Source organism: Mastomys coucha, unplaced genomic scaffold (genome assembly GCF_008632895.1).
Source record: "Mastomys coucha isolate ucsf_1 unplaced genomic scaffold, UCSF_Mcou_1 pScaffold14, whole genome shotgun sequence".
NCBI classification, from domain to species: Eukaryota; Metazoa; Chordata; class Mammalia; order Rodentia; family Muridae; genus Mastomys; species Mastomys coucha.
The window spans coordinates 64,344,816-64,372,774 of NW_022196896.1; the positions used below are offsets into that span (position 1 = coordinate 64,344,816).

At 52.9% G+C, this 27,959-nt stretch overlaps 3 protein-coding genes and 2 long non-coding RNA genes across 17 annotated transcripts in view; 2 read left to right on the top strand and 3 right to left on the bottom strand.

Moving 5' to 3' along the window:
• Nucleotides 1-106: 106 nt before the first annotated feature.
• Nucleotides 107-8,700, bottom strand: Ankrd39 (ankyrin repeat domain 39). Of its 2 annotated transcripts, none has more exons than XM_031367201.1 (4): nucleotides 8,513-8,700; nucleotides 4,470-4,573; nucleotides 3,560-3,763; nucleotides 107-1,479 (listed from the first exon to the last, which is right to left on the bottom strand). In XM_031367201.1, exons 1-4 carry the CDS (start codon nucleotides 8,610-8,612, stop codon nucleotides 1,336-1,338), a joined length of 552 nt encoding a protein of 183 aa, XP_031223061.1. In that variant the 5' UTR covers nucleotides 8,613-8,700; the 3' UTR covers nucleotides 107-1,335. The 2 variants fall into 2 exon arrangements, with proteins under 2 accessions (XP_031223061.1, XP_031223062.1); XM_031367202.1 differs by having other exon boundaries at nucleotides 107-1,498; nucleotides 3,556-3,763.
• On the top strand, nucleotides 8,003-14,005 carry LOC116088308. Its single transcript, XR_004117854.1, has 3 exons — nucleotides 8,003-8,155; nucleotides 11,453-11,608; nucleotides 13,895-14,005. It is a non-coding gene; the product is annotated as an uncharacterized LOC116088308 (long non-coding RNA).
• On the bottom strand, nucleotides 10,128-20,930 carry Sema4c (semaphorin 4C). 8 transcript variants are annotated; one of them, XM_031367190.1, is made up of 16 exons: nucleotides 20,441-20,785; nucleotides 19,206-19,346; nucleotides 18,321-18,469; nucleotides 16,627-16,775; nucleotides 16,219-16,281; nucleotides 15,997-16,095; nucleotides 15,753-15,849; nucleotides 15,506-15,622; nucleotides 15,274-15,425; nucleotides 15,014-15,189; nucleotides 14,562-14,706; nucleotides 14,237-14,459; nucleotides 14,035-14,147; nucleotides 12,156-12,316; nucleotides 11,995-12,065; nucleotides 10,128-11,859 (listed from the first exon to the last, which is right to left on the bottom strand). In XM_031367190.1, the coding sequence occupies exons 3-16, from the start codon at nucleotides 18,427-18,429 to the stop codon at nucleotides 11,030-11,032; spliced, it is 2,505 nt and encodes an 834-aa protein (XP_031223050.1). In that variant the 5' UTR covers nucleotides 18,430-18,469; nucleotides 19,206-19,346; nucleotides 20,441-20,785; the 3' UTR covers nucleotides 10,128-11,029. The 8 variants fall into 8 exon arrangements, with proteins under 8 accessions (XP_031223050.1, XP_031223051.1, XP_031223047.1 ...); XM_031367191.1 differs by lacking the exons at nucleotides 19,206-19,346; nucleotides 20,441-20,785 and adding an exon at nucleotides 20,910-20,930; XM_031367187.1 differs by lacking the exon at nucleotides 19,206-19,346 and having other exon boundaries at nucleotides 18,321-18,466; nucleotides 20,441-20,795.
• On the top strand, nucleotides 20,633-27,959 carry LOC116088309. Its single transcript, XR_004117855.1, has 3 exons — nucleotides 20,633-20,826; nucleotides 26,659-26,721; nucleotides 27,160-27,959. It is a non-coding gene; the product is annotated as an uncharacterized LOC116088309 (long non-coding RNA).
• The window catches only part of Fam178b (family with sequence similarity 178 member B), a 117,943-nt gene continuing 114,972 nt past the window's right edge, over nucleotides 24,989-27,959 (bottom strand). For all 5 annotated transcript variants that reach the window (XM_031367194.1, XM_031367198.1, XM_031367197.1 and 2 more), the window contains 3 exons: nucleotides 27,177-27,254; nucleotides 26,683-26,835; nucleotides 24,989-25,310 (listed from right to left, as the gene is read on the bottom strand). In XM_031367194.1, the coding sequence (XP_031223054.1) occupies nucleotides 25,278-25,310; nucleotides 26,683-26,835; nucleotides 27,177-27,254 (264 nt within the window). In that variant the 3' untranslated portion in view covers nucleotides 24,989-25,277. The remainder of the gene's footprint in view (nucleotides 25,311-26,682; nucleotides 26,836-27,176; nucleotides 27,255-27,959) is intronic.

Consider the following 27,959-nt stretch of genomic DNA (forward strand, 5'->3'; position numbering starts at 1 on the left):
AGTCGATGATGAGCGTGACACATTTAAATAGGTATGGCTAACTTGCCATCTGTAGTGCGTGTACCAGTTTCCATGACCAGAAGTCAGCCCACCTAAGGCAAGCCACGGCATGGAAAAAAACATTTTAATACGCATTAGATAATGTGTATGCTACATATGTTTCTCTCTGTATACAAACACACCCAGAGCAAAGGCTCAATATCCATTAATATAAAGTGCCTGTGAATCGATAAAAACATAGCAAGCCAGATGTGGTGATGTATACCTATAATCCCGACACTCAGGAAGGTGACGCCAGAGGAGGGCTCCAAAGTTGGAGGCTAGCCTTGGCTACGTGTCAAGAACAAAACCATTTTGAATGGGCATAGATAGGAAGGTCATGCAGCCTCGCTAGTAATCAATGCAAGACAAACAGGAAAGCAGTTATAGTGACGTGGGGTTATGGAGACAGGGTCTCTGTAGCTCTGGCTGGCCTGGAGCTCGAAGAGAGAGTTTCCTACCCCAGGCACTGGGATTGAAGGCACATACCTGGCACAGTTACACTTCGTACAGGTTGGACTAGTAGACAGAACATTGGGAATAAAGGCCAGTGTTGGTTAGACTTGGGGAACTGGGCGCTGGTTCCCCATGGTATTAGGGATGCAACACAGGGCTTTGCATGTCAGGCAAGTACTCCACCGCTGAGCTATATCCCACTTTCCCTGTTGCCCAGGCTGGCCTTGAGCTCCTCTGCAGCCTAGGTAGGCTGCAGCCTCATGAACAGCTGGTATTTGAGGACTGCACTACCAGGCCAGGCTGAACAGTGGGTACTGTCCCCTACTGCCTGTAAGGTAGTGAGTGCGCTCACTTAAGAGCGCCCATCCGCAGACTTCCTGGGTCCTCAGGGCAGCCGTGAGGCAATCCTTTTCATCTCGAAGACACCCGGGTGCTGAGGGTTTAAAAGAATCCTGCACCAAGCTCATTCAGCCAGAAAACAGCTTTTGTTACACACTCCATGTTTTCTTCTGATACTTCAGAGTTTTGTGTTTTTATCTTTAGAATGCTGTATTTTGAAATCCATCTTTGTCCATGGGATAACATCAAGATATAAGCTTTATTTTCTTCCAGGTGGATATGTGTCTGCACATGGACTAACTTATGTGATCACCTGTCCAGGCTCACAAGCCTTCAGCCCTCCCAAGCCTCCCTACAGCTGCCCCACTGGCCAGGTGGGGCTCTTCTGGGCATTCTGGCCCTGGTCCCGGCAGAAGCGGCAGCGTGACGCTGAGCAAGGCAGGGGTGTGGAGAGCCAGTCTGTGTACCCTTCAAGGGCAGCCAGAGACAGGAGGTGGAGCCTCAGCTGGCCAGCAGGTCCCGCAGGCCACTGTTGCAGGGCAGCAGGTCACATGCAAGGCGTGCTTTGCGATCCCGGACAGCCTTCAGGGCTGGGCTGTGTTGTAACAGGAGAGAGCAAATGTCCTCGTGACCCTTCTCCGCAGCCTGTAGGGGAGAGAGAGGCCTTAATCAAAAGGCAAACCCAAACTGGGGCCTGCACTTTCTTATTTCCCTTTCTGGAACCTGCTTGCTCTGAAAATGTCTCCTGGAAACAGGAACCCTGGGGTGTCTATGCAGATTTCCAATGGCTACCAAAGCCCCATGCCTGAGACACGGGTTTGTGAGGGACTGGGCATGTTTGGGCAGTCACTCAGCATCACTGGTAGTTCTGTTTCAGCAGTTCTGGAACTCTCTATGTGGACCAGACTGGCCTTGAAATTTGGCATTCCTCCTGCCTCTGCTTTCCAAGTGTTGGAATTACAGGGGTGAACAGCCATGTTTGGGCTTTTTGCATGTCAGGCAAGTACCCCACCACGGAGCTACACTGGATCCCCCATTTTTACCTTTGGAGACAAGGTCTCACTATGTTGCTCACCTCTATGTCTTTTGGTTTGTTTTGAGGCAGGGTTTCTCTGTGTAGCCCTGGCTGTCCTAGAACTCACTCTGTAGACCAGGCTGTCCTCAAACTCAGATCTGTCTGCCTCTGCAGTGCTGGGATTAAAGGCGAGAACCACCCTTGCATCCTGACAAGTAAGTATTTATTTAAAAAAGAAAAGACCCAAGCTTCTATGCCTAGCAAGGATCTAACAAAACCCAACAGGCAGCTGTTCACTCAGTACAAGTTCAGTAAGTGCCTATGGCGGGGGCTAAGCCAGACCTCAAACAAGCTACAGAAGAACAGGTGTCTTAGATCTCTTCTGCGGTGATGAAACATTGTGACCAAATGCAACTTGGGGAGGACAGGCTTTATTTTGGTGCTGGTGTTGCTCATCATGAAGGGAAGTCTAACAAAGCAAAACTGTTGGGAGGAGGAGAGAGGGAGAGAGGGAAGGAGAACTTGTCTCAAAAAAGGGGAGCGGGGTCAGTGGGCAGAGCAGCCATTCAGGGGATAGTTTGTGACACACAGTAACAGTGAGTACAGTGGATAAAAAGACTAACAGAGCCTGAACACAAGAGTCAAGTTTGGGAGCTCACAACAGGAAGCCAGTAAGAGCTAAACCAGGATGGCGTGGTGGGACAGTGAGCCCCTTGGACTTGGAAAAAAGCAAGCCTTTGGGGGAACCCATGGCGGGTAAGGTTTGATGGGACCCCCTCCTCCTTACCCCAAGATAGGGTTTCTCTGTGTAGACCATGCTGGCCTCAAACTTAGAGACCTGCCTGCCTCTGCCTCCTGAGTGCTGGGATTAAAGGCATGTGGCCATTACTGCTTGGTAGATGAGAACTCCTTTAAATCCATGGCACTGGTGAAAAATCAAAGTTGGGGCAAGGAGGGACTCTATACGCATTTGCATAAATCAAGTCTCTAAAATGCATTATGTAGGCTGGGTATAGAGTTCTGTGAGAAAGCACATACCTAGCAATCCCCAGAACTTAGACACAGACGGACAGACGAAGAGAAAGGGTGAGGGAGCAATTGATAAAATGGATGCCTGGAGAGAGGGTATAGAATACTGAGCCCCCCAAAATAATGATCCTGTCTATGACTGGGGACTCTCAAAAGAGGAGGCAGAGAGGCAAAGCAGTATTGGTTTCAAAAGCTGATTCCTTGGGGTGTGAGGGGTGGGGTGGGGGTGGGGGAGGAAGCTTTGGAACTCGTCACTGAGGGAGAGAACTAGCTCCTGTACAGAGAAGAATGGCAAGAGCTGTTTTCCTAAAGAGGCAGGTGAGCAATGAGATTCCAGGTGCCTTTTCCTTGTCTCCATTTTCCTGTTTTCTGACAATGCCCACTGTGAGGGCTCATCTTGGCTGTCAACTTGGTGGGATTTACAATCACCTACAAGACAAGCTGAGGTCCCAGGCTGCCTGCTCACATGCCTTTAATCTCAGAAGTTGGAAGGCAGTGGCAGGTGTGTGTTCAAGGCCAGCCTGGTCTACAGAGTGAGTTCTAAGCCAACCAGGGTAATACAGTTAGACTCAGTCTCAAAAAAAAAAAAAAAAAATTATTTATTTATTTATTTAGTCACAGCAAAGCAACAAGAAAAGTACAAGATTAAGGAGAAGGTTTAAAGGAGAGACAGCGACATACCTTATGCAGACTGGTCATGCCATCATCGTCGACCAGCCGGGGGTTGGACCCATGGGAAAGCAGTAACCGGGCAATTTCCGTGTGCCCACAGTAGCTGGCCCGGTGCAAAGCCGTGGCACCCCCATGGGTCTGGGCATCACACTTCGCTCCACTTTCCAGCAGAAACTGGCAAACGGCGTAGTGCCCGTTGCGGCTGGCGTAGTGCTGCAGGGGTCAGAGACTACAGTCAGATGGCAAAGTCCTGGCAGGTGGCTGGGGGGCTGGGATGCCAAGAGCCAGGGGGCAGTGTCAGAAACACTGTGCCCTTCCACTAATTAAAATACCCAGCTGCTCAGGATGTGGCCAAAGTTGAAAGGAAAGGGTGGCTAAGGATACGGTGTAGGTGGGGGGTGCTTATCAGTCATGGTGGCACAGGCCTGTGTCTGGAATGCCAGCCCTTGGGAGGAGGCAGGAGGATCAAGGTCAGCCTTTATACACAGCAAGTTCAAGGCTAATCTGGGTTCTGCGAGAGCCTATTTCAAGAGACAAAACAACAAACTTTAAAGCTAGGCGATGTGGCATATATTATTACAGATTCTCATTACTCAGGAGGGAGAGGCGGGAGTGATGGACAGCCTGGGTCACATAGTGAACCTTACAAAAAATAAAAACAATAACAACAAAAAACCCCAGTGAACCAGGGAGATGACTCATTCACTGAAAATACCTGCCACCAAGTCTGAGAGCCTAAGTTCTATACTCACATGGTGGAACACACACACACACACACACACACACACACACACACACACACACACACACGGTGAGGGGTGTGGGGGGGAGGGAGGAGACAGAAACAGAGAGACAAGGGCTTTGCTGGAAATAAATGGAGAGTAGCAACCTGGAGTTAAGGCCTTTTCCCAGAGCTCACCAGTGCGGTGTAGCCGGCAGGGTCTGGCTGGCTAGGGTCTGTGGCCTTCTGGATGAAATACTTCACTCGGCCCAGGTCTCCATTCAGGGCAGCTGACCAGATTCCTGCAGAAAGGCAAAAACTCTGAGCAGTGCTGCATAATGAGATTCGTTTCTTTTCCTTTTCCTTTTTATTTTTTTTTTAAAGCATTTCTTCTACCTTTTGACTGAAGTTTCAACATCTATAAGTTAAAGCCTGGGATGCTCTATTACCCCCAGGAAGCAAGCGAGAATCCCATGCTAAGACTGTCATAATCTGAATCTGTCATAAAAGGGATAGCTGTTGCTGGTCCTGGCAGTGGCAGGGGCCGTGGCAGGGGTGGCAGTGTACGCCTTGAATCCCACCACTCAAGAGGCAGAGGTGGGTGGATCTCTGAGTTCGAGACCAGCCTGGTCTACATAGTGAATTCCACCACAGCCAGCTGCTGCACAGAGAAACCCTGTCTCAAAACGGATGATCAAGAAACAGTGGCTCAGCTGGTAAAAGTACCTACTACCAAGCCTGGCGACCCGAGTTCAGTCCACTCCACCTACACAGTGGAAGGGCAAAACTGACTCTGGCAAGGGCCCTCTGACATCAGAGCTCATACCCTGACACCGCGCATGTCCTAATCACAAACTGAGTACAGTTATTGAAATGAAATGATCACAAATAGGTCAACCAGTGCTACAAACCCAGTGAGTGAGAGAATTACCTAGTAGCTTGGGCTTGACCCACAATGCAGCACAAAGCATGGTAAGAGGAAAAAGGAAACATGGGAGAGGACAAGGACAAACATACTTCTAAAAGTAATCACAGAGAGGTACGCTAAATGGAACCGGTGCCGTGTCCTTGCATGGCCCCAGGAACTCGACCTTACTGGGACAGGAAGGGAGCCCAGACACACAGAAAAGTTGAGAAGCTGGGAAGCTGGGACAGTGGACTCTGAAGGAGAACTAGAGTACCCCAGAAGCTCAGCATGGTTATTAGATACAGCTGAACAGATAACCAAGGTCATCGTATCAAAGAGGCGGAGTTGTTACAGACAGCTGAACAGGAGACGGGGTTATTATACACAGCTGGACAACATGGCGGGGTTATTAGATACAGATTAATAAGGAGGCGGGGTTATGGAAGAGGGAGGCTGAAGAGGGAGGTGGGGTTATATACAGAAGACCAAGGAGGCAGGGTTATTACATACAGATGAACAAGAGGGCAGCTGTAGCTAATCTCAGTAGAGGCAGTCTCTGCAGGGGAGTTACCTTCAAGCCAAAAACATTCAGGGGGAAAATGGTGGGCATTTTCTACGCATATTGTCAGCATTTGCACATGGACCAGAGGAAGGATTTACTGTCCATCTGAGCCTGGACCCCTGGGTGTCTGTGTAAGTGTGTGTGTGAGTGTGTGTACATGTGCCATTTCCCCATGAGGCTTTGGTCCTTAGCATGTCCTGCTCATGTCAATAACACACATTCACTCAGGGTTTCTCCTCTGCTCCCCAAAATGATAAAGATACTGGTTGAAGAGATAAGAATTATACAGAAATAAAGATAATCATAATGTGGGCATGGTAGCACATGCCTGTAATACCAGCACTTGAGAGACAGAGGCTGGGAGATCTCTGTATGTTCAGGGACAGCTTGGTCTACAGAACGAGTTCCAGGACAGCCAGAGCTACACAGTGAGACCCTGTCTCAAAAAGCCAAGACAATAACAAAGGCCAGAGCTAGAGAGCTGGTTCAGGAACTATTGCTCTTCTAGAGGACCTGGGTTTGATTCCTAGCACCCATAAGGTGGCTCACAACCATCTGTAACTCCAGCTTCAGGGGATCCAATCTCCTCTTCTGACCAGGTATATAGATAATGCATACATACAGGCAAAACAGTCACATATGTTAAACATGTGTGTATATATATATATAATTTGTATATATAAATAATTATATATATACTGTATATTTTTTACTTGTGACACATACACACACACACACACACACACACACACACATATACATATATATAAATCAAAGAGATGACTCAGTAGTTAAGAGTAGTTGCTAGGGCCAGGCAATGATGATGCACACCTTTAATCTCAGCACCAGGGAAGCAAAGGCAGATGGCTCTTTGTGAGTTCGAAGCCAGCCTGGTCTACAAAATGAGTTCCAGGCCATCCAGAGCTATATAGTGACACCCTGTGGTTGGGGTATGGGGAGAGATGGACCAACAAAATAAAACATAGTACACATACACACACAATGAAAGACACCAAAACAGATTAATTAAAAAAACAAAAAACATGCTTTACAGAAAAAAAATTCACATAATAGGTGAGTATCTTTATCACATGTGAAAAATAAATAATAAAAGAATAAGCTGCCAGGCAGTGGTGGCACATGCTTTTAATTCCAGCAGAGGGATTGGGAGGCAGAGGCAGATGGATTTCTGAGTTCGAAGCCAGCCTGGTCTACAGAATGAGTTCCAGGACAGCCAAGGCTACACAGAGAAACCCTGTCTCGAAAAACAAACAAACAAAAAAAGAATAAGCTGACAAAATTGCAGCAGATGATAACAAACTATTTCAGAGACAAAGTGTCTAACATGCTCTGCCTTGTCTGGCCTTGAACTTGTGACCTCCCTGTCTCAGCCTTAGAGTTAGTCCAAACTGCTACAAAGAGAGCAAAGCATTAATGTAACAGAGTAACCAGAGTGGAAGGGCCCCCAGCTTTAAATATGACAAGGTTTCTTTCTCCTCAGACGCAGGGCCATTTTGAGCCAGACCATCGTCTGTTGTGGGGAGCCAACCTGTGCACGTCAGATTAGCTGTGACACACAAAAATATCTCTAGACCTACACTGGGCATAACTGTCCCCAGGTTGAGGACTCTCTAAGGCATAAGGAAGGGGTCCCTGAAGAAGTGCCATAGAACTGAATGCCGGTGGAAAAGCTTCAGTCAGCCTAAAGCTAGCTAGCAAACAAAACAGATGATGTCTTCGGACAGAGGTCTTGCGTATTTTAGAAACGTAAAGGAGACCGCTGCAAGGGTGAGAACCATAATGAGGTCCAGAAACACAACAGACAGCTTGGCTTGGGGAACTAAAAGCAATAGGAGGCGCTGGAGAGATGGCCCAGTTAAGAGCTCTGGCTGCTCTGCAGAGGACCTGGGTTGGTTCTCAGCTCCCTGCTCGTGACCATCTGTAACTGCAATTCCAGGGAATCTGAAGCCCTTTTCTGGCTTCCAGGAACTCCAGGCATGTGTGGTATACAGACACGCATATGGGGAAAAAATGCACATAAATAATCTTTAAGTTAAAAAAAAGAGTAAATGTAATCATCTCATTTGCTATTTTCTGAAGGTAGCGCGGAGAAAACACTGCAAGAGGGCATGAGAGGAAGCGGGGAGTCCTATTATGTCCCTAGACCAAAAGATGGCAGTAGCAGAGGTGTAGAGGAATGCCGCTGGCTAGGAAACTATTCCTATGGTAACCGTCAAGTGTTCCGCATCGTCAACCCTACGCTGAAGACAAGGTTACCTTGCTCTAACTGCACAAACCACCTGTGCAGGGGGAATAACAAAGTCGGTAACCAGGCACAGAAGAACAGAGACCGCTGCTAATAGCAAAATCTCTGTATAATCTTGGACAAAGCAGTCACACCCCTGCGCCTCCCAGGTAAAGATGTGGTCACGTCTTTCGAGATCACTGTCATAGCTAAACCATGTACACTCACACCCGAGATCAGCAAGGGCCAGCTCTCCCTGATCTCCCAGGTGGATACAAACCACCAACTGCACATTCTTTTCCTAGCTCCTCTGTCATCCAACCAGGCTGTCTCCTAGCTGGGTTGGTCTCCAGACCCAGTTCAGAAACCAATGCCTCAATTTACCCGTCCGCACTCGAGACGGGGTGGTCGAAGGGCTTCCTGCACCAGGCCCGGAAGCTCCAAACACGGTTCGAGGCCTCCTTCAGTCCACGTTCCCGGAGATGGATTGCCCACCGCCGGCCACGCGGCCGCCTCACCCCTCTCACCCCTCTCGAAGTCCATCTCCTCCAGCGTCTGCTGTACCCCGGGCACCGCACTAGGGTGCGAGCAGCAGGAGCCATCCGCGCAAGGTTGCGGCGCCGCCATCCGGGCTGCCGGGACCGCAGCCAAGCGCTCCTACGAAATGCCCACACCTCCAGGCTGACCACTCGATGTCCGTAGTTGACCTTCGAGTCCCGCCTTCTCGCTCAGGCCAACCAATCCCGCATTTAGACCTTAAGCTTAGCAACCAATGAGAGTGGTGAGGTGTGGCTGGATAGACTGAGCCTTGCTGCTTTGTTACCACCGGAGGGCGCCCGAGGCTAAGCACAAGGAGGAGCAAAGGCGCGGGGGGGAAGGGGGGGTATCTGCAAAGCACCCCGGGAGGGGGCGGGACGGTTCATGCAGCCGCGCCTTGTAGGGTGTGGGGACCAGGCAGCTTGGCCTGTCTGGTAGTGTTTATGTCACATTCTCCAGAACCGAGGCCTCGCAGGCTCCCCAGGGCACAAGGACTCTGGACGCGGCCCATAGTCCCTCGTCTCGTCTTCCGAGCATCACCTGAACCGTAGGCCATCCTTGGACAGATTACTGACCGCCAGAAAGCTCCGAACACTCTGACCCTTGTTCTTTAGCAATCGATCAGGAGGCAGGTGGCCTGAAGGCAAGGACCGGGCAGGCCACCTTTGTGCTTAACCCTCTGCCTCCTCAGTGGGCGCTGGTTGCCAACACCCACTGGGCAGACAACTAAACTAAGGGAAACACACTCAAGTATTTTCCAGCCTTCTGACCCACACTTAGGGAAAGGGCAGCCTGCTCAAGGGTCATCCAAGTGTATGAGTGGGGGCAGCCAAGGGTAAAGGGGGTTGGGGTGGGGGAGAGAGCTCACTGTCATGGTCTCTGTTCCTATGCACCGGTTAGACTGATCTAAACCAGGTGTGTCCAAATTGCAGCCAACAACAGCATCGAATTTATTTAGCACAACACAAAATCTTAAAACGTCTTTTATTTTCTTTCCTATTTCCAGGCAACTCTCACCAAGGGCACTCAAAAATGAATCCAGGCTGGGCCAGTTGTTTTTCCCAGGAACATCTGGGTCTATACCACTCCCTCACTAAGACAAGGGCTTGAAACTGCCTGGGTGGCAATAGGGGACTATCCCTACATAGATAGGACATTTGAGACTAGCATTCTTCCGTAAAAACCTACAAGTATCCCCCCCCCCCCCCCCCCCCCCCGCCACACACACACACTGAGCTTGTCTCAACCTCCATCTTTATAAAGACACTGTCCACACAACCTTGAGAAGCTTCCAGGAAGATCTCTCCTTCAGCCCCTCACTCCCTGCTCACCCTCCCTAGAGTTCTGGGAAGACAAGCCCTTCTCCTCCTCTTCCCGAATTCTCTGCCTCATTTCCCTGTGGCACCAGGCCAAGTCCAGCTCCCAAGGGGATGGAGCCCTGCTCTGGTTCCCAGTCCCATAGGCACCACTGTGGGAAAGCACTTGAGTGTCAGCTGCCCCCCCAACCTCCCAGACATGGGGCACAGACAGGCATTAAGACCGGGCCAAAGGATGATTCCCTCTTAGGTCAGTGAATGGGTTTGAGTCAAGATATCTGTGTGGCAGAGTTAAATTTCATTTTCTCCATTTTATTTGTCAATATAAAAATACTCAAATATTTACAACAAATAAATATGTGGGGACACAATAAGTTACACTGTTAGCCCTTTTCCCAGAGCCAGGAGAGGATAGGCCAGTATCCACGGCATGCCCACCTTCTCCCTTCCCTCCCCCCAACAACCCTTCCCAGCCCTGTCAGAAGAGCGCAAATATAAAATACCACCGAACCTAGAGGGCAAGTGGAAGGCCCTGCCCACCCTTCCCCCTGAAGCAGGAGGTTCCATCTCCACCCCCAACCCCCGCCCTGAAAACATTCACAGCCCTAGGAGCAGGGCTAGGCCCACCCCCGAATCCCGCACTCCCCCAAAAGGGGTACAACACCCTGTCCTTCCCATCCCCATATGTACATCACTGTCCCAAGCTCGGGACAGCTGGGGGTAGGAGAAGCAAAGTGATATGACCCCCTTCCCCTTCATAGCTCCAAAGACTCAACCAGGAGGACCCCAGGCCAAGGGAAGACTTGACAGAGACAGGAAAGTTACCACACACACACACACACACACACACACCTCCACACACACACACCTCCACACACACACCAACACATAGATGCACAAACACACCCACATCTTGAAACCTCTTCCTTGCAAAGTTTTGGCTGCTGGGGTCCGGCATGTCTGAAATTCACAGAGGAGGGTGTGTCTCCCGTGAGGCTGATGTCCTGGTGAGCCACACCAAGTGGCAGTGCCCAAGCTGAGCAGGTCCTCATGGCCGGGCAAATGCTGGGCAGTGTCTGTCCCAGGCAGAGCAAGTGCCCCTGCCATGTCCCTGAGGTAGCTGGTGCCTGTGCAAAAGTTAAGAGTGCACCTCCCATGAGATCCCCCCGCCAATGAGGTGGGGGGGTTCCCTCATACTGAAGACTCCTCTGGGTTGGAGTCAGGCAGCGGCTGTCGATGCTGTAGTTTCCGTCGTAATTCATCAGCAAGTTCAGGCAGGGGGTGCCCAGATCCTCCTCGGTCCTCTCCGCCCAACTGTAAGCGCACATAACCGTTGGCATTTGAGTTCCGACCACCTCCTAGGTGGAGCCGAGTTGGAGAAGGCAACGGCTGGCCAGGTATGCCAGGAGGTGGGGAAGGGGGCCCACCTCCAGGCTGGCACCGGGCATGACCAGGCACAATCTTGAGAGAGCCATCGGAATAGTAGTACCCGACAGGATCCCAAAGTTTCTCATCGGTTTCGGGGCCAGGTCGGAAGGGGGGACTGGCTGGCTCCTTGGGCAGTTCCAGGGGGTACACCAGTGTCCTTTCCGATGCCTTGGCACCCTTTTCTAGCTCTTCTCGCAGTCGCCGGCGGAGTGAGAGGACCAACAGCAGCAGCACCAGGCACACAGCCCCCAGGGCCACCACAGCTAGCCACACGAGTCCCAGGTTTTCCAAGGGAGCCCGTGCCTCCAGGGTCACCGACGAGCCGGCCATGACAGCAACAAGGTAGCTTTCCGCAGCCAGTCTTGTCCCCTGCTCCTCTGAATAGCAATGATAGGGTCCAGAGTGGCGGGACTGGGCAGCCATCACCACCAGCGCCTGGAGTCCCTCGTCATAAAGGAAGGAGCCAGGTGGTTCTGCAGGAAGGTCCCGTCCTCTGAAGGTCCAGTGGGCATGGGCCAAATTGGATGAGAGGTGGCAGGGTAGGACCAGGTCTGTGCCTGACACAACAGTGATGTTTTTGGAAATAGATCTGACTGCAGAGGCAGAAATGAGAGAGAACCAAGAGTTAACACAGGAACCCCAGGCCCCACAGTGAGAGGAAATGCACTACTCTGGCTGTGATCCAGGCGCTCATCCCCAAAATAGGGGGACAAAAGAAAACAGCTCACCTTTTTTAATGCCATACTGGGTACACATCTTTGAAGTATCCAAGTTCGCCACATGTTGGACCAGAAGGGACCTGGTAGGGAAGGGAGGTGACATCAGTGGTCCAATTCCAACCACCTTTGCCTCCCCTCCTGGCCCTGGCACTCAGAGACTACTGACTCACCCTGAGTGACCACTGGTGGTGGCCACACAGCGGCTGGTGTTGACATTCCAGGCACAGTAGGGGTCCCTGGCAAGGACACAGTCTACACAGAAGCGGTACTTTGTGCAGTCCGCCAGAGACAGCTGAACCAGTTGAGAGCGGGAGCCAGCGAAGAGCACCTTCTGCAGTAAAATAAGGCAGAGAGTGAGCCACGCCACGCCTGGGTGGGTGCGAGGAATGGCTAAGATTTGTTCAGAGAGCATAATAAATACATTGGGTCCCCCAAGGAAGAAGGCAGCAGCAGAAGAAAAATCCAGGCCAGAGGAACAAATTTGATGAGGGCTTATAACAAGCCAGCACAATCCTAATCACTTTACAGACATGACCTTATTAGACGGGGATGGACAGCAGACCCGTGAGCCTGAGGTGTACTCTCACTTGCTCACACACAGGCCAGAAAACTCAGTTTCTCCCAGCCCCAGGAGCCAGCGCAGTAACAGCAGTGTCTATCTAAAGTGGGTTTCCTCTGTTTGAATGGTACCTGCCAATCTGTATGTTTGCTTAGCCCCACAATCCCCTTGCTGCCGTCTCATTATTCAGCATTCTGGGGAGCAACTTTGAGTCACAGTAGCTGGTAAAGGGCAGGCAAGTCAGAATTCAGAGTGAATATAATGATTCACAGTGATGTGAATATGACAGTTTTGCATAAAGGTAAAACAAACAAACAAACAAACAGACAAATGTTAACACTTAAAGTAAATGAGGCAGGAGACAGTGCCCACAGGGGACTAAAAAAAAAAACAAAAAAACAAAAAAACCCGGATGTCCCTGTTGCTTGGGTACCAAAACATCTTGACTGAAAAGGGACTGCCAAAAAAAAAAAAAAAAGAAGGATGAAAAAAGCCGGGAGGTGGTGGCGCACGCCTTTAACCCCAGCACTTGGGAGGCAGAGGCAGGCGGATTTCTGAGTTCGAGGCCAGCCTGGTCTACAGAGTGAGTACCAGGACAGCCAGGGCTACACAGAGAAACCCTGTCTTGAAAAACCCAAAAAAAACCTCTCTCTCTCTCTATCTATCTCTCTCTTTCTCTCTCTCTCCCTCTCTCCCTTTCTCTCTCTCTTGCTGTCTCTCACTCTCTCTCTCCCTTTCTCTCTCTCTTGCTGTCTCTCTCTGTCTCTCTGTCTCTTTGTCTCTCTCTCCCTTTCTTTCTCTCTCTTCCTTTCTCTCTCTGTCTCTGTCTCTCTCCCTTTCTTTCTCTGTCTCTCCCTCTCTCTGTATCTCTGTCTCTGTCTCTGTCTCTGTCTCTCTCTCTCTCTCTCTCTCTCTCTCTCTCTCTCTCACACACACACACACACACAGGGTCTAGTGAGAGGATATGTAGGTAACTAGGAATGGGCCTCTGAGGGTGACAGCTTGTCTATGGTGTCATGCCTATCCCCTTCTCTGCCTCTCTTTTCCTGACACTGTGTGACCACCCTGCTCACACTCTTGCCTCTGTGAACTCTTCTCCCATGCTTCCCCATCTGTGATGGACTGAAACCTTAAGCCAAATTAAAGCTCTTCTGAGTCAGAAAAAAAATAAAAAAAGAACCCCCCCCCCCCCGAAAAAAAAGATAGAGCCCCAGCCCTAGGTCCTGAAGAAAACAGGAAGGAGTTTGCCAAGGCTGGATTCTGGGAATGGGGGCCCCACAGGCACTGGCTCTAGAAGAGAACCTTCAGAGGACAGGTTGCGGCACCTTGCCTTAGATCTCTTACTTCCAGGAACTTGTGAGAGCTACGTGAGGAGGTTCTGAGCTGGCCAATCACAAGAGCCCAACTATGGAAGGCAGAGAGACAGGTTGCGAGACAGACAGTGGTGCAGGGCAGAGAACATGGAGGTAGGTGCCTGTGGCCCGTCTTACCTTGCTCTGAGACAACACCAGACTTTCCACTGGCTCCTGGTCAAACACCTGCAGCTCCTCCACCATGTGGATCCAGGGCCCCAGGCTTACAGCCTTCAGCAGCCATCCATCTCCTGGAGAGGTGATGGGAATATGCAAATGAGGAATCAGGGCCACGTGGCCTCCCCAGGTTCCCAGCTTTGGGCACACCCGAAGCGCTTACCTGTACCAATGAACAACACTGTATAGGTAGCACCATCAAGCCCTGGGACCCTGTCAGCCACCACGTGTGTGAAGTTAGTATTCTTCTTTACAAGTAGGGGGCGGCCCAACCGAGGCTTCACCTGGTCCTCCATCAGCGGGTGCTTCTTGATGAAGTTGAGGGTGTTGTCCGGCAGCTCCAGAGAACTGGTGTAGCCATTGTCTCGGTGCCAGTTGTTGATACACTGTGTCAAGGAGGGGTGTGGGGAGGACGGCTGTCAGTCAGCTGGTGAACGAGCGGGTCCTGGAGCTGATGTCGGGAGCACATCCCCATGCCGAAAACTCACCGAACCAGGCCGAGGGCTGGGTACGGGGTCAGTATAGCGGGCCCACTTCTGGGCTTGCTCACTGTACTCCTTGTAGGGACCCTCAAACACCTGCTGGATCTGTTCCAACTGGTACTCACAGACAGCAGACAGGTCCATATCACCCCTGTTAAAGAAGGCCTTGGAAGTCAGGTCGGGTACCCAGCCCCAGAGGAAAAAGTAGGAAGAGCAAGGTTTGGTATGGAGCAGTCATGACCACGAGGTGGCTCTGAGGTATCACCAGAGAGGCAGCTCTCTGCTCACCTTCCCCCACAGAGCTTTAAAAAGAGCAGGCAAAGCGTCATCTTGGCTGCCAGGCACTGACCCGCTGGACTTCCTCCAGACGCCTGTGCGGCCCCTCACACCCACACAGCATCCTTCCCCGACCTGACCACCTGCTCCTCCCTACCCCCAGCTACCCCACAGCCGCTTACCATCGTGCTTGAAAAACCCCGAAGAAGGTGGTGTTGTGCCAAGAAGAGCCCCGCAGGGTGTGCACCGCCCTTAGCTGGTTGAAGTAGACCTTCCAGTCAGGGGCTGAGCACACCAACCGAGCCTTCAGGAACGTTGTCCACTTCTTCTGCAGGGTCCGTGCTCCCCCCATGTCGCCCTGGCAGATAGCAAGGAGACACGGCTGGTCAGCCCCTGCCAGGCCTTCAGGCCTCCTGCTGCCCACCACTGCGGAACTTGGTACCTTACAGACGCGCGCCACACGAGCCACCACCTGCTCGGAATAGCAGTCATACTCCACTGCCCGCTCACTGAAGAAGAAGTAGATCTTGTCATCATCTCCTGTGAAGCTCCCGACACTCTCCGGGACAAAGGCAGAGCCTACGAAGTGGGGTTCTGGGACAAACGAGGAGGGTCAGTGGCAGAGTTCCAGGGCCTTTCTTTCATGGCTTCCCCAATCCTATCCCATGACTCACCATTCAGCCAAAAAGCCAGGTACTCTGTCTTGATGGAATGATGGGGCCCCATGTATCGAAGGATAACCGGCTCTGTGCCCAGGAAGTTATTGAGTGTGGCCGAGTACAGCTCACCGTCTATGGAAGACAACAGCGAGTCAAAGAAGCTAGGGAAACTGAGGTAGAGAGGGACTCTGAAGACAAGTATTCAGAGTGTGACTGACAGAGTCCCAGATTTGTCCCGTCTGTGCTAGGGGCAACCACTCACCCACAAGGAGTCCAGTGTGGCCCTTAGCTGGGTCATATGGGCATTTACCCTTCCCATCCTCAAATTCTGCACGATCCAAGGTGAATGTGAGCATGTTCTAGGGGCAGGAAGACATTGGAGACGGGTGTTAATACGGGGCCTATACAGTCTGAAGATATCATGGCCTGAGAGGCCAAGGAAGGGGGTCAGAGAGGTTAGGAACTGATGGGTAAGGTGCACACCCAAAGAAAGGGGAAACACTCACGATATAGGTGCACTTGGGCTGGAAGGCATAGGTACCACAGACGTACAGATGGGAGGCATTGTATGGCTGAAGGAAGCGGATGAAGTTGAAGCATTCGGTCTTTGGAGAAAGGTATACAGGTTAGTGAGAACAGCCAGCCAAAGATAGATCACCAGGGTCCAGACTAAAGAGGAAGGCCAGCACCCCACGAAGGCCTGGCAGGGGAAGTATCTGAACACCCACCTGGTTGCTCTTTCCTTTCTGGGTACATTCAATTTTCTTCTCTGCTGGAGCCTCCCAGGAGATCTGAGGATCAGACAGGGCATATCAGCAATGTCACAGGTATGTGCTAAGTGTGTGCCGCAAACACCCCTGGAGCTACACCAAGGGTGACACCTGGTCCCAATTCTGAGAGAAGCCCCAAACCACGCCAACGGACAGAAACCGGCCTGGTCCCCATTCTGAGAAAAGCCTCAAACCACCCCAACTGGCAGAAACCAGGAGCAGAAAAAAAAAAAAAGAAACCAGGAGCAGAAAGCAATTGCTAATCCTGACACCACTGGGCTGAGGGATGGACAGCCTGCACCCGGCCACACCCCCTGAGTCCTTTCCCTCTCCCCTCTGAGTGCCTCCCACTGCCCCACCTCTCACCACTCCTTGCAGCTCCAGAGCCTCCACGCTGAAGGCAAACAGGGCCTCTCGGGCCCCCACATATAAAAGGCCAGAATGTTCTGTTAGGGTCAGGGTCAGGAAGTCCTGGATGCCTGTCTGGGAGAACCGCCTCACTACTGTGACCAGCTCTGCAGAAACAGGGATTAGAACAAGGTGGGGATAAGCAGGGGCGGATGACATCCTCCCCAGGGTTCCAGGAATCCATCAATCTTCCTTTGTCCAAAGACTCCCTGGGCTTCATCATCATGATTCCCCACAAAAGCTAGCAACACACACATACACACACACACACAGGACAGCCAAACCCCTACGGGCCATAAAGGACTTTTTCTGAATAGCCTTTGGCTCCATCCTACCAGGGCTTCCAAAGTCCTCCTCCTTCAGCCTGGGAGGAGGCAATCCAGGCTGGTAATGGGGAAGGAAGGATATCTCAGCCAAAGCTTCCGGCCAGAGGAAGCCATCTGACTGATGACTCTCACTCAGGGTCAGCGGTACCTCAGGCACAGAGCCGGACATTTTCCCCCCCTCCCCATCCCGCTTCCTCGGTTGCCATTTCCTGCTCTGCTACTTGCTGACCACGGCAGGGTCTAGTCAGACCCTGGTGGCAGATCCAGCGCAGCAGGAAGCACAGAATAGTTGTGAGCATTCCTTGTCTAAGAAGCCATTCACCCCAGCAGGCATCAATCCAGGCTTCCAGAGACACACGAACAGATGGGCAGGGGACTGGCAAGGTGGCGTGTGGAGAAGGAGGAAGAGGTTAGGACTGGGAGATCAAAGGAACCAGAGACTCAGAGGTGGTGTTGAAGCCATCCAGCACATGTAGGGAGTGCGTGATCGTACATACAGTCATGTAATCTGTCAGAGGCCCAAAGACCTGCACACCGGTCCACAGCACACCCCCCCCCCCTTAAGCCAGCTTCAGGCTCAGGAGGCAGTGACCAGCGAGAGTTGGGTTGGCATGGGAGGGGCTTTAATAGCAGCTGAGTGCAGCCTGTGGGAGGTGAGCTCATCCCACGTCCCAGGAGCACAGAGATGGTACAAACACCTGACATCACCACCTCTTCATACAGGTGTGTGCACGAGCAAAGGAGAGGATCTGGTCCGCTCTGCCTCGCTCCCCCATGAAGCACAAACGCTTATATACGCCCACCCAGAGCCATCAGAGCAGAGCCACCCAGAGCCTTAGAGCATCAGAGGAAACCATTAGGGTGAATTGAAGGGGCTTCTAGGGACAGACAGCTACAAAGACTGGAGATGGGGTTAGGTTTACACTTGCCCTGAGGTTCAGGTTTCTCGCTCTAGGCTTCCAAGCAAGAGTGACAATTCAAGTGAGGAACAGGTAGGTTGATTCAGAAACTACCTCCCTTGCACCCCAGGACAGCCAGGTCTGGGTGAGGGTGGGGGTGGGCTGGTAAGAGATCCCACAAAGTTATCCCAGTGTCAGAAGGGGACAAAGCCCAGGTATAGACCAGCACTACCAGTTCTGAGTCCCTGGGGCCACTCGCATTTCTTCGAAAGCCACAGCCATACATATCAGTGCAAAGGTGCGCGCTTGGGGGTAATTCCTCAGCAGAGCTCCTTCCTTCAAGCAAGCATCACTCCCACCTCGCCCTTCCCCCAGCAGGCTGTCCCAGCCTCCCTCTGGCCCTGCCTTCTATGCTTCAGCCACTCACCCCCAGAAGATACTGTCTTCCGGGGCACAAGGTTCCACCACATCTCAGCCCCGATGCCCAGGCCCCACAGCCCTGCTGCCAGCAGCCAGACAGCCCAGTGTGGGGCCATAGCAGACACCCAGGGTCTAAACTTCAGTCCAGCAGCCCTGCTGAAGGAAAAGAAACTGGTCAGCATCACAGACCGGAAGGGGGCCCCGCACCAAGAGACAAGCAGCACAGGGCGCACACTGAAACAAACCTCCCCTGGAGCCCTTGGATCTCTCCCTGCTCCCTTCTTTTGGAGCAGACCTAGCTCCTGCAACTGGCCTCTGCCCCCAAGAGCCCTGAGGGTCTCCCAGAAGAGCAAGGAGAGGAACTTAGTCAGCAAGCACTAGGCGTGGGCAGTCATCAAAAAGCCTTCTGTGGCCTCCAGGCCATCCCTACACCCTCTCTTCAACAGGGAGTTGTGTGGATAAAATAAAACAGGGACTCCCCCCTTCTTGGCTCCTTCAGGCCTTAAAGGTTTCAGAGTTTCTTACAATAACCGTAAAAAAAAACAGGGCTTGCTACCACTGGGACCCGGGCCAGCCCCAAGACCTAATTCGGGGAGATATACCCCTTATTCAGCAGCCGCAGGCAGCCGGTTGGGCAAAGATCTTCAGTGGGGGACTCGGTGAAGCAGGCAGCGTGCAGAGTTCCCGGCCCCAGCCTGTCCCCTCCCCCCAGCGCAGACAATAGCCGGGCAGAGCCCAAACCCGGTTCCACATCAGCAGGGCTGGAGTAGGAGTGGGGCCGGGAACCAAATGGGCCCAGCTTCCCGAGGCCCCTTTGTTGCCCAAGAGGGAGGCAGGAAGTGGGTGGGATGGGCGTGGAAATGACCAGGGCCAGTCCTGTTTCTCCAACAACCTTCTACAAGACGCTGACCCTCCCGCAGAGAGGCGACCGGGCCACGAGTCGGCTCCAGGCTTCTAGGGATCTCCTCGCCGCGGCGGGAGCGGGATCGTGGAGGGAAGTGAAATGGATTGGGGAGGCCGAAGCGGGATTCTCCTGGACAACAGGGGATGCCCACGAAAGGTCGTCAAGGGCTGTGTCGCCCCACCCCCCCGTCCTGACGAACGTTCTTAACTCCGGGATTGCACCCCGGGGACCCTGCACTAGGCACTAGGCCAACGAGACGGATTTCCACTAATCCAGACGCTAGGGGCCTGGAACAGAGATGCAGAATCTGGAGACTACACCCCAAAACAAAGATTTCTAGCCAAGACCCGGTCCGGTTCTCCCTACTGTGGGCTCTTCCCCTCCCCCAACTCCGGGGATTTGAATGCAAACAAAGCGGCAGCGCTGGGAGCGTGGCAAAGCCCGGCTTGCGGACGCCCCCTGTCGGCCCAGAACCTCAGCGCGGGAAGGGCGGGGGGCTGGGGCTGCCTTCCCCGGGGCAGTCCCCCCTGACACACCCTCAGTTTCCTCTCTGCCAATTACCCTAGGCTGGGGTCAAAACCCGGTGGCGCGCTCCGAGAATCTGCCGGCGTAGCGGTGACCCAACCCCCAACTCTTCCCAAGGCAAGGGACAGGGACAGCTAAGGGGATGGATGGAGGGGTGCAAGACCAGGATTTGCGCCCCACTCTTGCACACCCGGTCGTAGATCGTGGCGCTCCAGAGCGGGACCGAGAGCGGCCGAGCTCTGGCGAGGGGGCTGGTTCTCAGTGCCAGCCCGCCTCCGGAGCAGGACGGGAGGGCGGGGGGCCGCGCTAGGGAAATCCGATCCCACAACATCGGCTACGGTCCAAGCCCGCCCCTAACTTTCCGTCGAGGTGGGGGGAACCGGAGCAGTTCGCGAGCCTGGCAAAGATTCGGACCCCGCGCTGGACAGCCCACGGGTCCCCCACTGCCCCTAGCTCCGTCCGCACCCTCAGGCTCCCGCCGCTCCGGCCAGTGGAGCTGCAGGCACTGCTCGCCTTGATGCCGATCATCCGCTGGGCAGCCCGCGGCGGACTCGAGAGGAACCCGGATCGGACAGCTGTCTGCGCTGTCGCCCCGCCCTGCACCCCCAGACGCTGTCCCCTAGCGCGCGCTCCAGCCCCTTCCCAAGCAAGGGGACAAAGCGGCGGCCCCGGGGCCCCATGGCTCCGGCCTCACTCACCTCTTTCGTGCAGCTCCAATCCCTGGGCGCCGCCCTCGCGTTTGGCTCCGGCCACCGTCCTCCCCTGCCCCCGCGCCGCTCCAGACCGCGCCCGCCCGCCAGCACGCTAAGGCTGTCCCGCGCCACCGCCCCTCGGTCCCAGCACGGCTTTCGGCGCCCCTGAGCTCGGGTTCGGCGCTCCACCGCGCCGGGCGCCGGTTCTTTCTCCGCTGCAGCCGCCGCCGCTCTCCGCCCCCAACCCCTTGACGTCAGGCGAGGAGGGTGTCGAGTGGTGGCCGGGGGCGGGACGCGAAGGCCCGCCCAGGAGGGGGCTGCGACCTGCTGCCTTGCTTGCCCAGCACTGAGGTTTGGGGACCCTTTGCGACTCTTGCAGCTCCGGAGTCAAGGTCTACGCCACGGCGCCCGGAGGAGTGGGGGGGTTGGGGGGTGGGGAGGGACTCCAGGCGTTGCCACCGGGAACCGCACTCACCTGGTGTTCCTGAAGTGTGCCTTCAAGCCCTGAGGCGGGATGGGCTCTCTGGAAAGGTTGAGGGGCTCCCCCACGCTCCAGTTACAGGAACGAAAGCTGGCAAACCATTTTAGGACTTGTACCCGAAGGGGGTGGCGCAGCAAGAGAAGAAACTGAAGGTTCTCAGGTGCTAACCACAGTGGTCAGTCTTTTTGACCCCAAAGTCGTCCTCCTTTCTGGCCCTAACCCTTAACAGAGGAGACCCCCCCAAGTCTACAGACAACTCCTAGTTTCCAGACTCCAGCAGAGCCTACCCCCAGGAAATGACTCCCGGTGCGGCTTGGAAGGCTGATTAACAAGCAGCACGAGCCTCACTGTTCAGATGAAAGGGGCTGGAGGCAGCCACACCGAGAACCACCACCACCACCTTCAGAACTGCCAGCCTCCGCCCACAGGCGCTCCTAGAAGTAACTTGTAGCTCTGGCTGGTCTCCTAGGCGGTGCTGGCTGGCGAGTCCTTCCAGCCAGCTGATCCTTCAGTGGGCAGGTGGACTGAGGAACCCGGGGAAACTGCCCCAGCGGTACCTGGAGACCACCCCTAGCCAAAATCAATGGGCAGGGACGAAAGGAGGGAGTCCTGGAGGTTTCTGTGGTAACTTTGAGCCTCAGGGGGCAGTCCTGGAGGGGGAAAAGCAGTTCAGACCCCATAAGCAGACCTGGAGTATAAATCAGTCGGACAGCAGCTTTTGTTCTGGGTTAAAACTTGGCATCTGAAAAGTGGAGACCGGAAGAGCAGTGAGGGTAATCGAGAAAGGCAGCCCAGTTTGGTTTCAGTAACAATTGGGTCTTTACTGGGACCCAGAAGGACCCCTTCTCCCTCGCTGGCCAGGACCACGTTTCCCAGCTCCCTTCCACTAGGAAACAAAGCTGTGGCCTCAGAGATAGGAGGCAGGCCAGGTACTGCCAGGGGTGGGCAGGGAGGGTGTCATATGGAAGCTGGCCAGGGAGGGAGCCATGCACACTCACTCCTCTTGATCGGACTCCTGTTCCATCTACTAAGGGCAAGCCCCACTCCAAGCTCAGGATGCTGTAAAAGCTAAGAATCCTCAGCTCCAGGAGGCTGAAGCAGGACTTCCAGGCCAGGTACTGTTTCTTTCACGGTATCAAAGAGATTAAGCAAGATCAAAAATCCACACAACCAGCTAGGTGAAATTTTGAATGAGGTCCTGGAGTGCTGGAAGCAGTCTATGGTCCCACCTTGGGAAAGCAGAGGTAGGAAAACTGTGAGCCCAGGGGCTCCACTCTTCTAACAGTTACCAAGCACAAAGTTAACCTCCGCTTCCTGCTGTTTTTCCTTCTCACCTGTAAGCCTTGCACCCAGAAAGGAGGGCTGTTTGGTAGTGATCTGAGCTCCCTGGCTCTACCTCCAAGGTGGCCCCAGTGGAAAGTTTCAGAAGGTTTTAGTTTCACTGGCAGGGACAGTATTCTGTACCTTCATGGCAGATGCCAGGGGCTTCTAAGCCAGGTATGGAGGTAGAAATGAGACTATTCCAGTAACAGAGCCAGTAAGCCTCTCTGCACAAGGTTCCCCAACTGTAGGGTTCCACCCCCCACCTCTGCCCCTTTCCTGCCGCAGTTTACTGCCACAGATCTCCACAAGTGGGTGGGCAGAAGATAAAGTTTCCTCTCATGACTACTTGTTCCTTATTCATGCTTTTTAATAAAAGGTCGGATGGCAGAAAAATAAGAATCCTGGGTCGTCCATCAAGGGAAAAAAATAGTAATACAGAAAAAAAAAATGCATTTATATCCTCTAGGCCTGCCTAGCATAGGCTATGGAAGATGTCACACTCTAATCCTTATTCAAGCCTGACAGAATAAGGACTTCCCTAACTTGCTTCTTTTGCTAAGGCTTAAATGCTTGTAGCCAAATAAGAGAAATACAAGAAGATACGTTAAATGCCTCCCAGGCCCACTAGAGCTGACCCTTACAGAACCCCAATACTGGGCATGAGTAGCACCCTGCTTCTTAGCAACTATCCTTCCTGAGGTAAGTGGCAAGATGGAGACTGGCAGTGTGCACTGAGGCTCTATTCAAGGCCTGCTGGACCTGGACCATTGCCATCCAGCAGTTGTCTCCCACTGGTGGCTGAGTGAAAAGATTAGGGTCGGCCATCTTTCAAGGAGCTCTCTGACCACTGGGACCCAGGGAACTGGGTCATAGGAAAAGGACTTCCTGCGAAAGGACAATTATCAAAGTTGTCCACCTGGGAGGCCTTTCCCTTCCCAGCCCCTCCCTTCCAGCATCACGGAAAGGAAGCAGGAAAGCATCCGTCATCGAGGCCCAGGATACCGATTTTCCAGTGGCTTTTATCAGGATATCCCTTGCCTTTTCCCCAGGGCTTAGGGTCAAAAACCTGGAGGGCAAATGGTGAGCTGGCAGCTCTGTTCCAGAGTTCTTGGCCTTGAAGTGGCTCAGTTTCTATTATCACAACACAGTTTTAGACCTGGTCAGCTCCCAGTGAGTCTCAGAGCAGGGCAATTAAATGACCCAGGGGAGAGTGTCCACTGTTGGGCAACCTCACATTGCATACTGCTGCTCAGGTTACAGCCAGGCTTCTGGAAGGGACTGAGTTGTCACCAACACCTCTTGCCTCCTGCATGCATCTCTCTCTCGGGGATAAGTATGTTTGGGGAGAAAGGAGCCAGGGAAGATTCCAGATGTCTACATTGATGGACAGTTTGATCCTTTCTCTTAAAGCCAGGTAAAGACAGCTTCAAGAATGGAAACTCCCCAGTTCAGCCTCCCAGACCTCCCTCCTCCTTCTCTGCCCTCGGCAATGAGAACAAAAGAGGGAAATTTCAAGGTGATTTCCAGGTTTCCAGAGCAAACCCAGTAACTGAGGATTAACTGTCAGGGTATGCAGTGTCAAGCAGGGGTGCCCAGAGGCTGGGTGAGAAGGGCTGGCTCTCCAGAGTCCCTGCCTTCCTGTGGAGATCTGAGGCTGACCTGCTTGCTGCTGCTAGGGTGTGAGGATATGCCAGCGGAGTTTGTGATGCATCCAGGAAGAGAAACCAGAACTATCAGTCAAGTCACTGGGCATCCAAGTCACCTGGCTCCAGAAAGGTTTTCTTCCACTTCTCGGTTGGCAAAGGCTTTGAGACAGAAAAGATGCCCTCTGTGGTACCCAGTACTGTGCAGAGCCTATGCCTTGTCCTCTAAATAATAGATGCTTCTAGCTCCTGGCCTTCTGAGGACCCAGAGAGCAGGGCAGCTGTGCTCAATCAGGCCTTGGAAGGTATTTGGGGTTGACTTGGGGTATGCTCTTTGTCTAGCTCCTAGTTAGTCCCAACTCTGGGACATATAAACAGACGATTGTATGCAACGACCATGGTATGTTCTGGGACCTTCACCTGCTGAGAAGTGGACATGAGTCAAGGTGGCAGGAGTGTCCCCTGCCACCTCTGGCTCTCTCTTATACCTGTTACAAAGCTCACCCTGAAAGTTATCAGGGGGCAGGGATGAGCATGGATTCGGACAGAGGAGCAGACAGTGAGAGAGTAAGTAGGGCTGAGGTGTTGCTCCTGGAGGTGCAAAGGGGCCCACTTACTCCTCTAGGAGTTCAGATCAAGGACATTGAGATGTGCAAGTAGAGATTAGGACCCAGGAAACTAATCTGGAGACAAGGCAGGGAGAGAAACAGCAGGATCCAGAGCTGTCTTTAGGACCCTCCCCACTCCTAACTCTAGGAAGTTGACTTCAGAGCTCAGCACCAAATTGAATTAAGCAAAATTACAGCCCCAATCCACCATCCTCTCTGTATAGTGTCCCTAACAGGGTGAGGTCGAACCAGCCAGGGTCTGGATAATTGTTCCTCATCCCAGAGTGCCCAGGCTCTAGCAATTCTGGTCACTGGCAGGACTATTCCTAGAAACATGGGAGTCCTGAAGTGCAGAGGGTGGGACCTAGGCCCCAGTCACATGACTATCCAAGGTAACACCAGTAGCGGCTGGCTCAAACAGAGGTGATTCTTTTGTCAGGCTAGGTGCTGGGCATGAGCCCTCAGGGTAGGGGTGAAAGGAACTCTCCCAAACCACAGATGCTGGAAATAACACTTTACTATGCACAGATGAACCTCATATTCAAGATGGACAGAGAGAGCAGGATGTGGGAAAGAAGTGGCCAACAGGGAGGGCTCAGGGCAGAAGAGACAACTGGGCAGGTCGGGGGAGCTCAAGGGTGGGGATGGTCAGGGTCACAGGACCCCTCTCTGGGTAGTGGCAGTAGTCTAGCTTCACCAGGCTGGACCTCTTCTGGCTCCATTCTTCACCTCCTACAGTTCTCTTCCTGCTGGAGTCAAGAGCCTTGGGCCACTTTGCTCTTACTCCTCTAAATATCTTTCCAAGGGCTGAAGTACTGGCCCTGTGAAGAAAAGAGAGAGAAGCCTTTAATGGCCTGGCCCCAGTACCCCAGGCATCCACAGGTCCCTGTACTGACAACATCTGTTCTATGCTGACAACATCTCTCATGGACTATCACAGAGGTCTCCTTCATACCAGGTGTTATAAGACTAAGGCCTTTAAATTCTAGACACAGTAGGTCAAGAGGCAGTGCCTAAGGCTCAGCCACCTAAGGGTCTCACCTGCCTAATGCTACAGCATGGAGTATAGCAGGAAGATGCTGTCTCTGCATCCTCAGTCAGGCTTTAATTGCTTCCTCTCTGAGACAAGCAATGCTTCCCAGCAGAGGCCAGTGGGATCCAGTTCCTGGGGAGCAGGGTGAGGTCTGAGTTCTAGCTTTCCTTTTCTCAGGGACTTGTGAAATTTGAGCACCAAACCACAGCCTGTGGCCAGTGTGTGTCAGCCTCAAGTCAGAAGTTAGAGGGAACTGTAAGGGAGGAGTCAGGGAAAGGCAAGCGAGGGGCAAAGTCCAGCTGTCTCCATTAAGGGCTTGGGGGCTCAGGGCCAGCCCAGCAGAGCATTGCTTGTTGGAGAACTGGGGGTGGGAGGGGGTGTGCAGATGGAACTGCTTTGTGCCAAGGAGTGACGCTGGCTGTGAGCCCTCATCTTCACATTCTCTCAAGCTGCGTGCATGACAGGACAAGCTATTGACCCTCAGGAGCCTCTAGATACTTTGCTCATCTGTGAAACGGGTTTCTACCCATCCCTGCTTCATGAGGGTTCCTCAAGTTCCTGTAGAAAAAGATCTTATTCTGTAAACTTTAGCTATAACATGTTACTACCTAGATAACCTGAGGCAATTCCAGGAATAGAGTTTACTCTTACAGAAATGAGAGTGGATGCTGGGCACATGCGAAAGGGACAGGGCATGTGGGAAAAGGGCAGGGCATGTGCTGAGCATGCATGAGGCCCTGAGCTCCCTCAAAACAACCAACCAACAAAACAAAAACAAAAAACAGAACGGCCTGGGAAATGCTCTTAACACAGCAAGAAGCTAGCTGAGGTCTACAGGACAAGTGGACAGCTGCTACCTCCAGTGCCCCTTCCTGGCCAGTCATGACAAACCGGTATTGCTCAGTTCTTCAGGGCTGTGTTTCTCTGCATTTGTTCATAAACAGGCCTCCCTATGTTCCCTTCTGCATCCCCTCCCCGGGCCCTGGATTAAGAATTAAGGTCCCCTGAGACATCCCCACCCTGCCTCACGCTTGCCCACTCCACCCTTTCCCTTTGGAGTCCAGCAGCTGCAGTGGGGGTGGATATACTTCTGATCTGCCAAGTCCCGCTGACTGACCACTTCCCTTTCCTCCCAGGTCTAGGGGATTATGGGACACCACCTGGGGCTGACAGTGGGCCAGCAAGTCCTGCCAGCGGATGTAAGTCTGGGTAGCTAGGTCCTTGAGTTTGGTCCGGTGCATGGCCTGGGGGCTCTCCCGGATATGTGTGCTGATATGACGGTCCAACTGCATGCACAACAGCTGCAGCTCGCCCTGAGGAGGAGAAGGAGGAGGCATGATATAAGCCAGGCATGTTCTAGAGGCCAAGGCAAGAAGGAGAACTAAGTTAGAAAGGGAGGGATATCGCTGACTGTCTGCTACAGTGGGAAGGGCAACTTCTTGGGGCTAGGCCATCATCCCTTGGGAATGGCTTTTGGGATGTGGTGAGAGGAGGAGGCCCTAGCAACTCTCACCACTTCTTTCTTGGCCTCTCATTCTGCAGTTCCTGAGGGAAGGCCAGCTCTATCCTGGTTCGTGTGGTCCCACATTGTTTGATGCAGTAGGTACTACTGACCATCCAACCCTTTCCTGCTCCAGCATCTTGGGAGACTCACCCATTGATCAGGAGTAATGTCCTGGCTACTGACCACAACCCCAGCCAGTGTCAGGAGGCTGTGGCAGAGATAGCAGACCTGGAGAGAGAGAAAGAGAGATAGCACAACAAGGATCCTTCCTAACTCCTTCTGAGCCTATGGGCTCCAGTCTCTTAGCCAGCAGCAGCAGCTTCCAGGGAAACATCTTCAAGGAGGGCCTCACTGTCTCAGAGCTGTGACAGTCCCAGTAGTCTGTACCCAGGACCCACATTTCTTCTAATTAATGATTATCCCCAAATAGCTTCTGAAAAAGAGAGTCCTTGCCACCTGGAAAGCCACACCACCCTAAGCCTTGTAGTGGGACTCCAGAAGCAGAAGCCCAGAGGGCCTGTGCACCCCGCCACTGCACAGCCTGTTTGCTAAGTCACTTACACTGGTGGTCAGCAACTGAGCTCATACTATCCTTTGTGCCACCTCTAGGTCCCTATCTTGTAAATGTGCCCCATAGTGGACAAGACCTGCACAAACTTAGGCACAGCACTGTTTGACAATCAGCCCTGATGACAGACAGAAAGCTGGCAAGAGAAGGGGAGACCAGTAGAAGCAGTATGCAGTGAATATCTGCATGCATTCTCCACCCAGTCCACCCTCACTGTCACCACTGGACACTTCAGAGATAAAAACCAGGACAAAGGCCATGGGAGAGGGATCATACCTGTAATCCCTAGTTTAGAAGCTAAACCAAAAAGATCACATTACAAGTTCAAGGCCAGCCAAGGCTGCTGCATAGAAAGAATGCATCTC

Excerpts from the sequence above, each read along its gene's own strand:
- Sema4c (XM_031367191.1), bottom strand. The coding sequence starts at position 18,429 with ATGGCCCCACACTGGGCTGTCTGGCTGCTGGCAGCAGGGCTGTGGGGC. Across the intron at positions 16,776-18,320 it reads GAAGACAGTATCTTCTGGGG|AGCTGGTCACAGTAGTGAGG; the intron begins GTGAGTGGCTGA and ends CTGTTTCTGCAG. Across the intron at positions 12,317-14,034 it reads TGGTGTTGTCTCAGAGCAAG|AAGGTGCTCTTCGCTGGCTC; the intron begins GTAAGACGGGCC and ends ATTTTACTGCAG.
- Ankrd39 (XM_031367201.1), bottom strand. The coding sequence starts at position 8,612 with ATGGCGGCGCCGCAACCTTGCGCGGATGGCTCCTGCTGCTCGCACCCT. Across the intron at positions 3,764-4,469 it reads CTGCCGGCTACACCGCACTG|CACTACGCCAGCCGCAACGG; the intron begins GTGAGCTCTGGG and ends TGACCCCTGCAG. Across the intron at positions 1,480-3,559 it reads GCATGACCAGTCTGCATAAG|GCTGCGGAGAAGGGTCACGA; the intron begins GTATGTCGCTGT and ends TCTCCCCTACAG.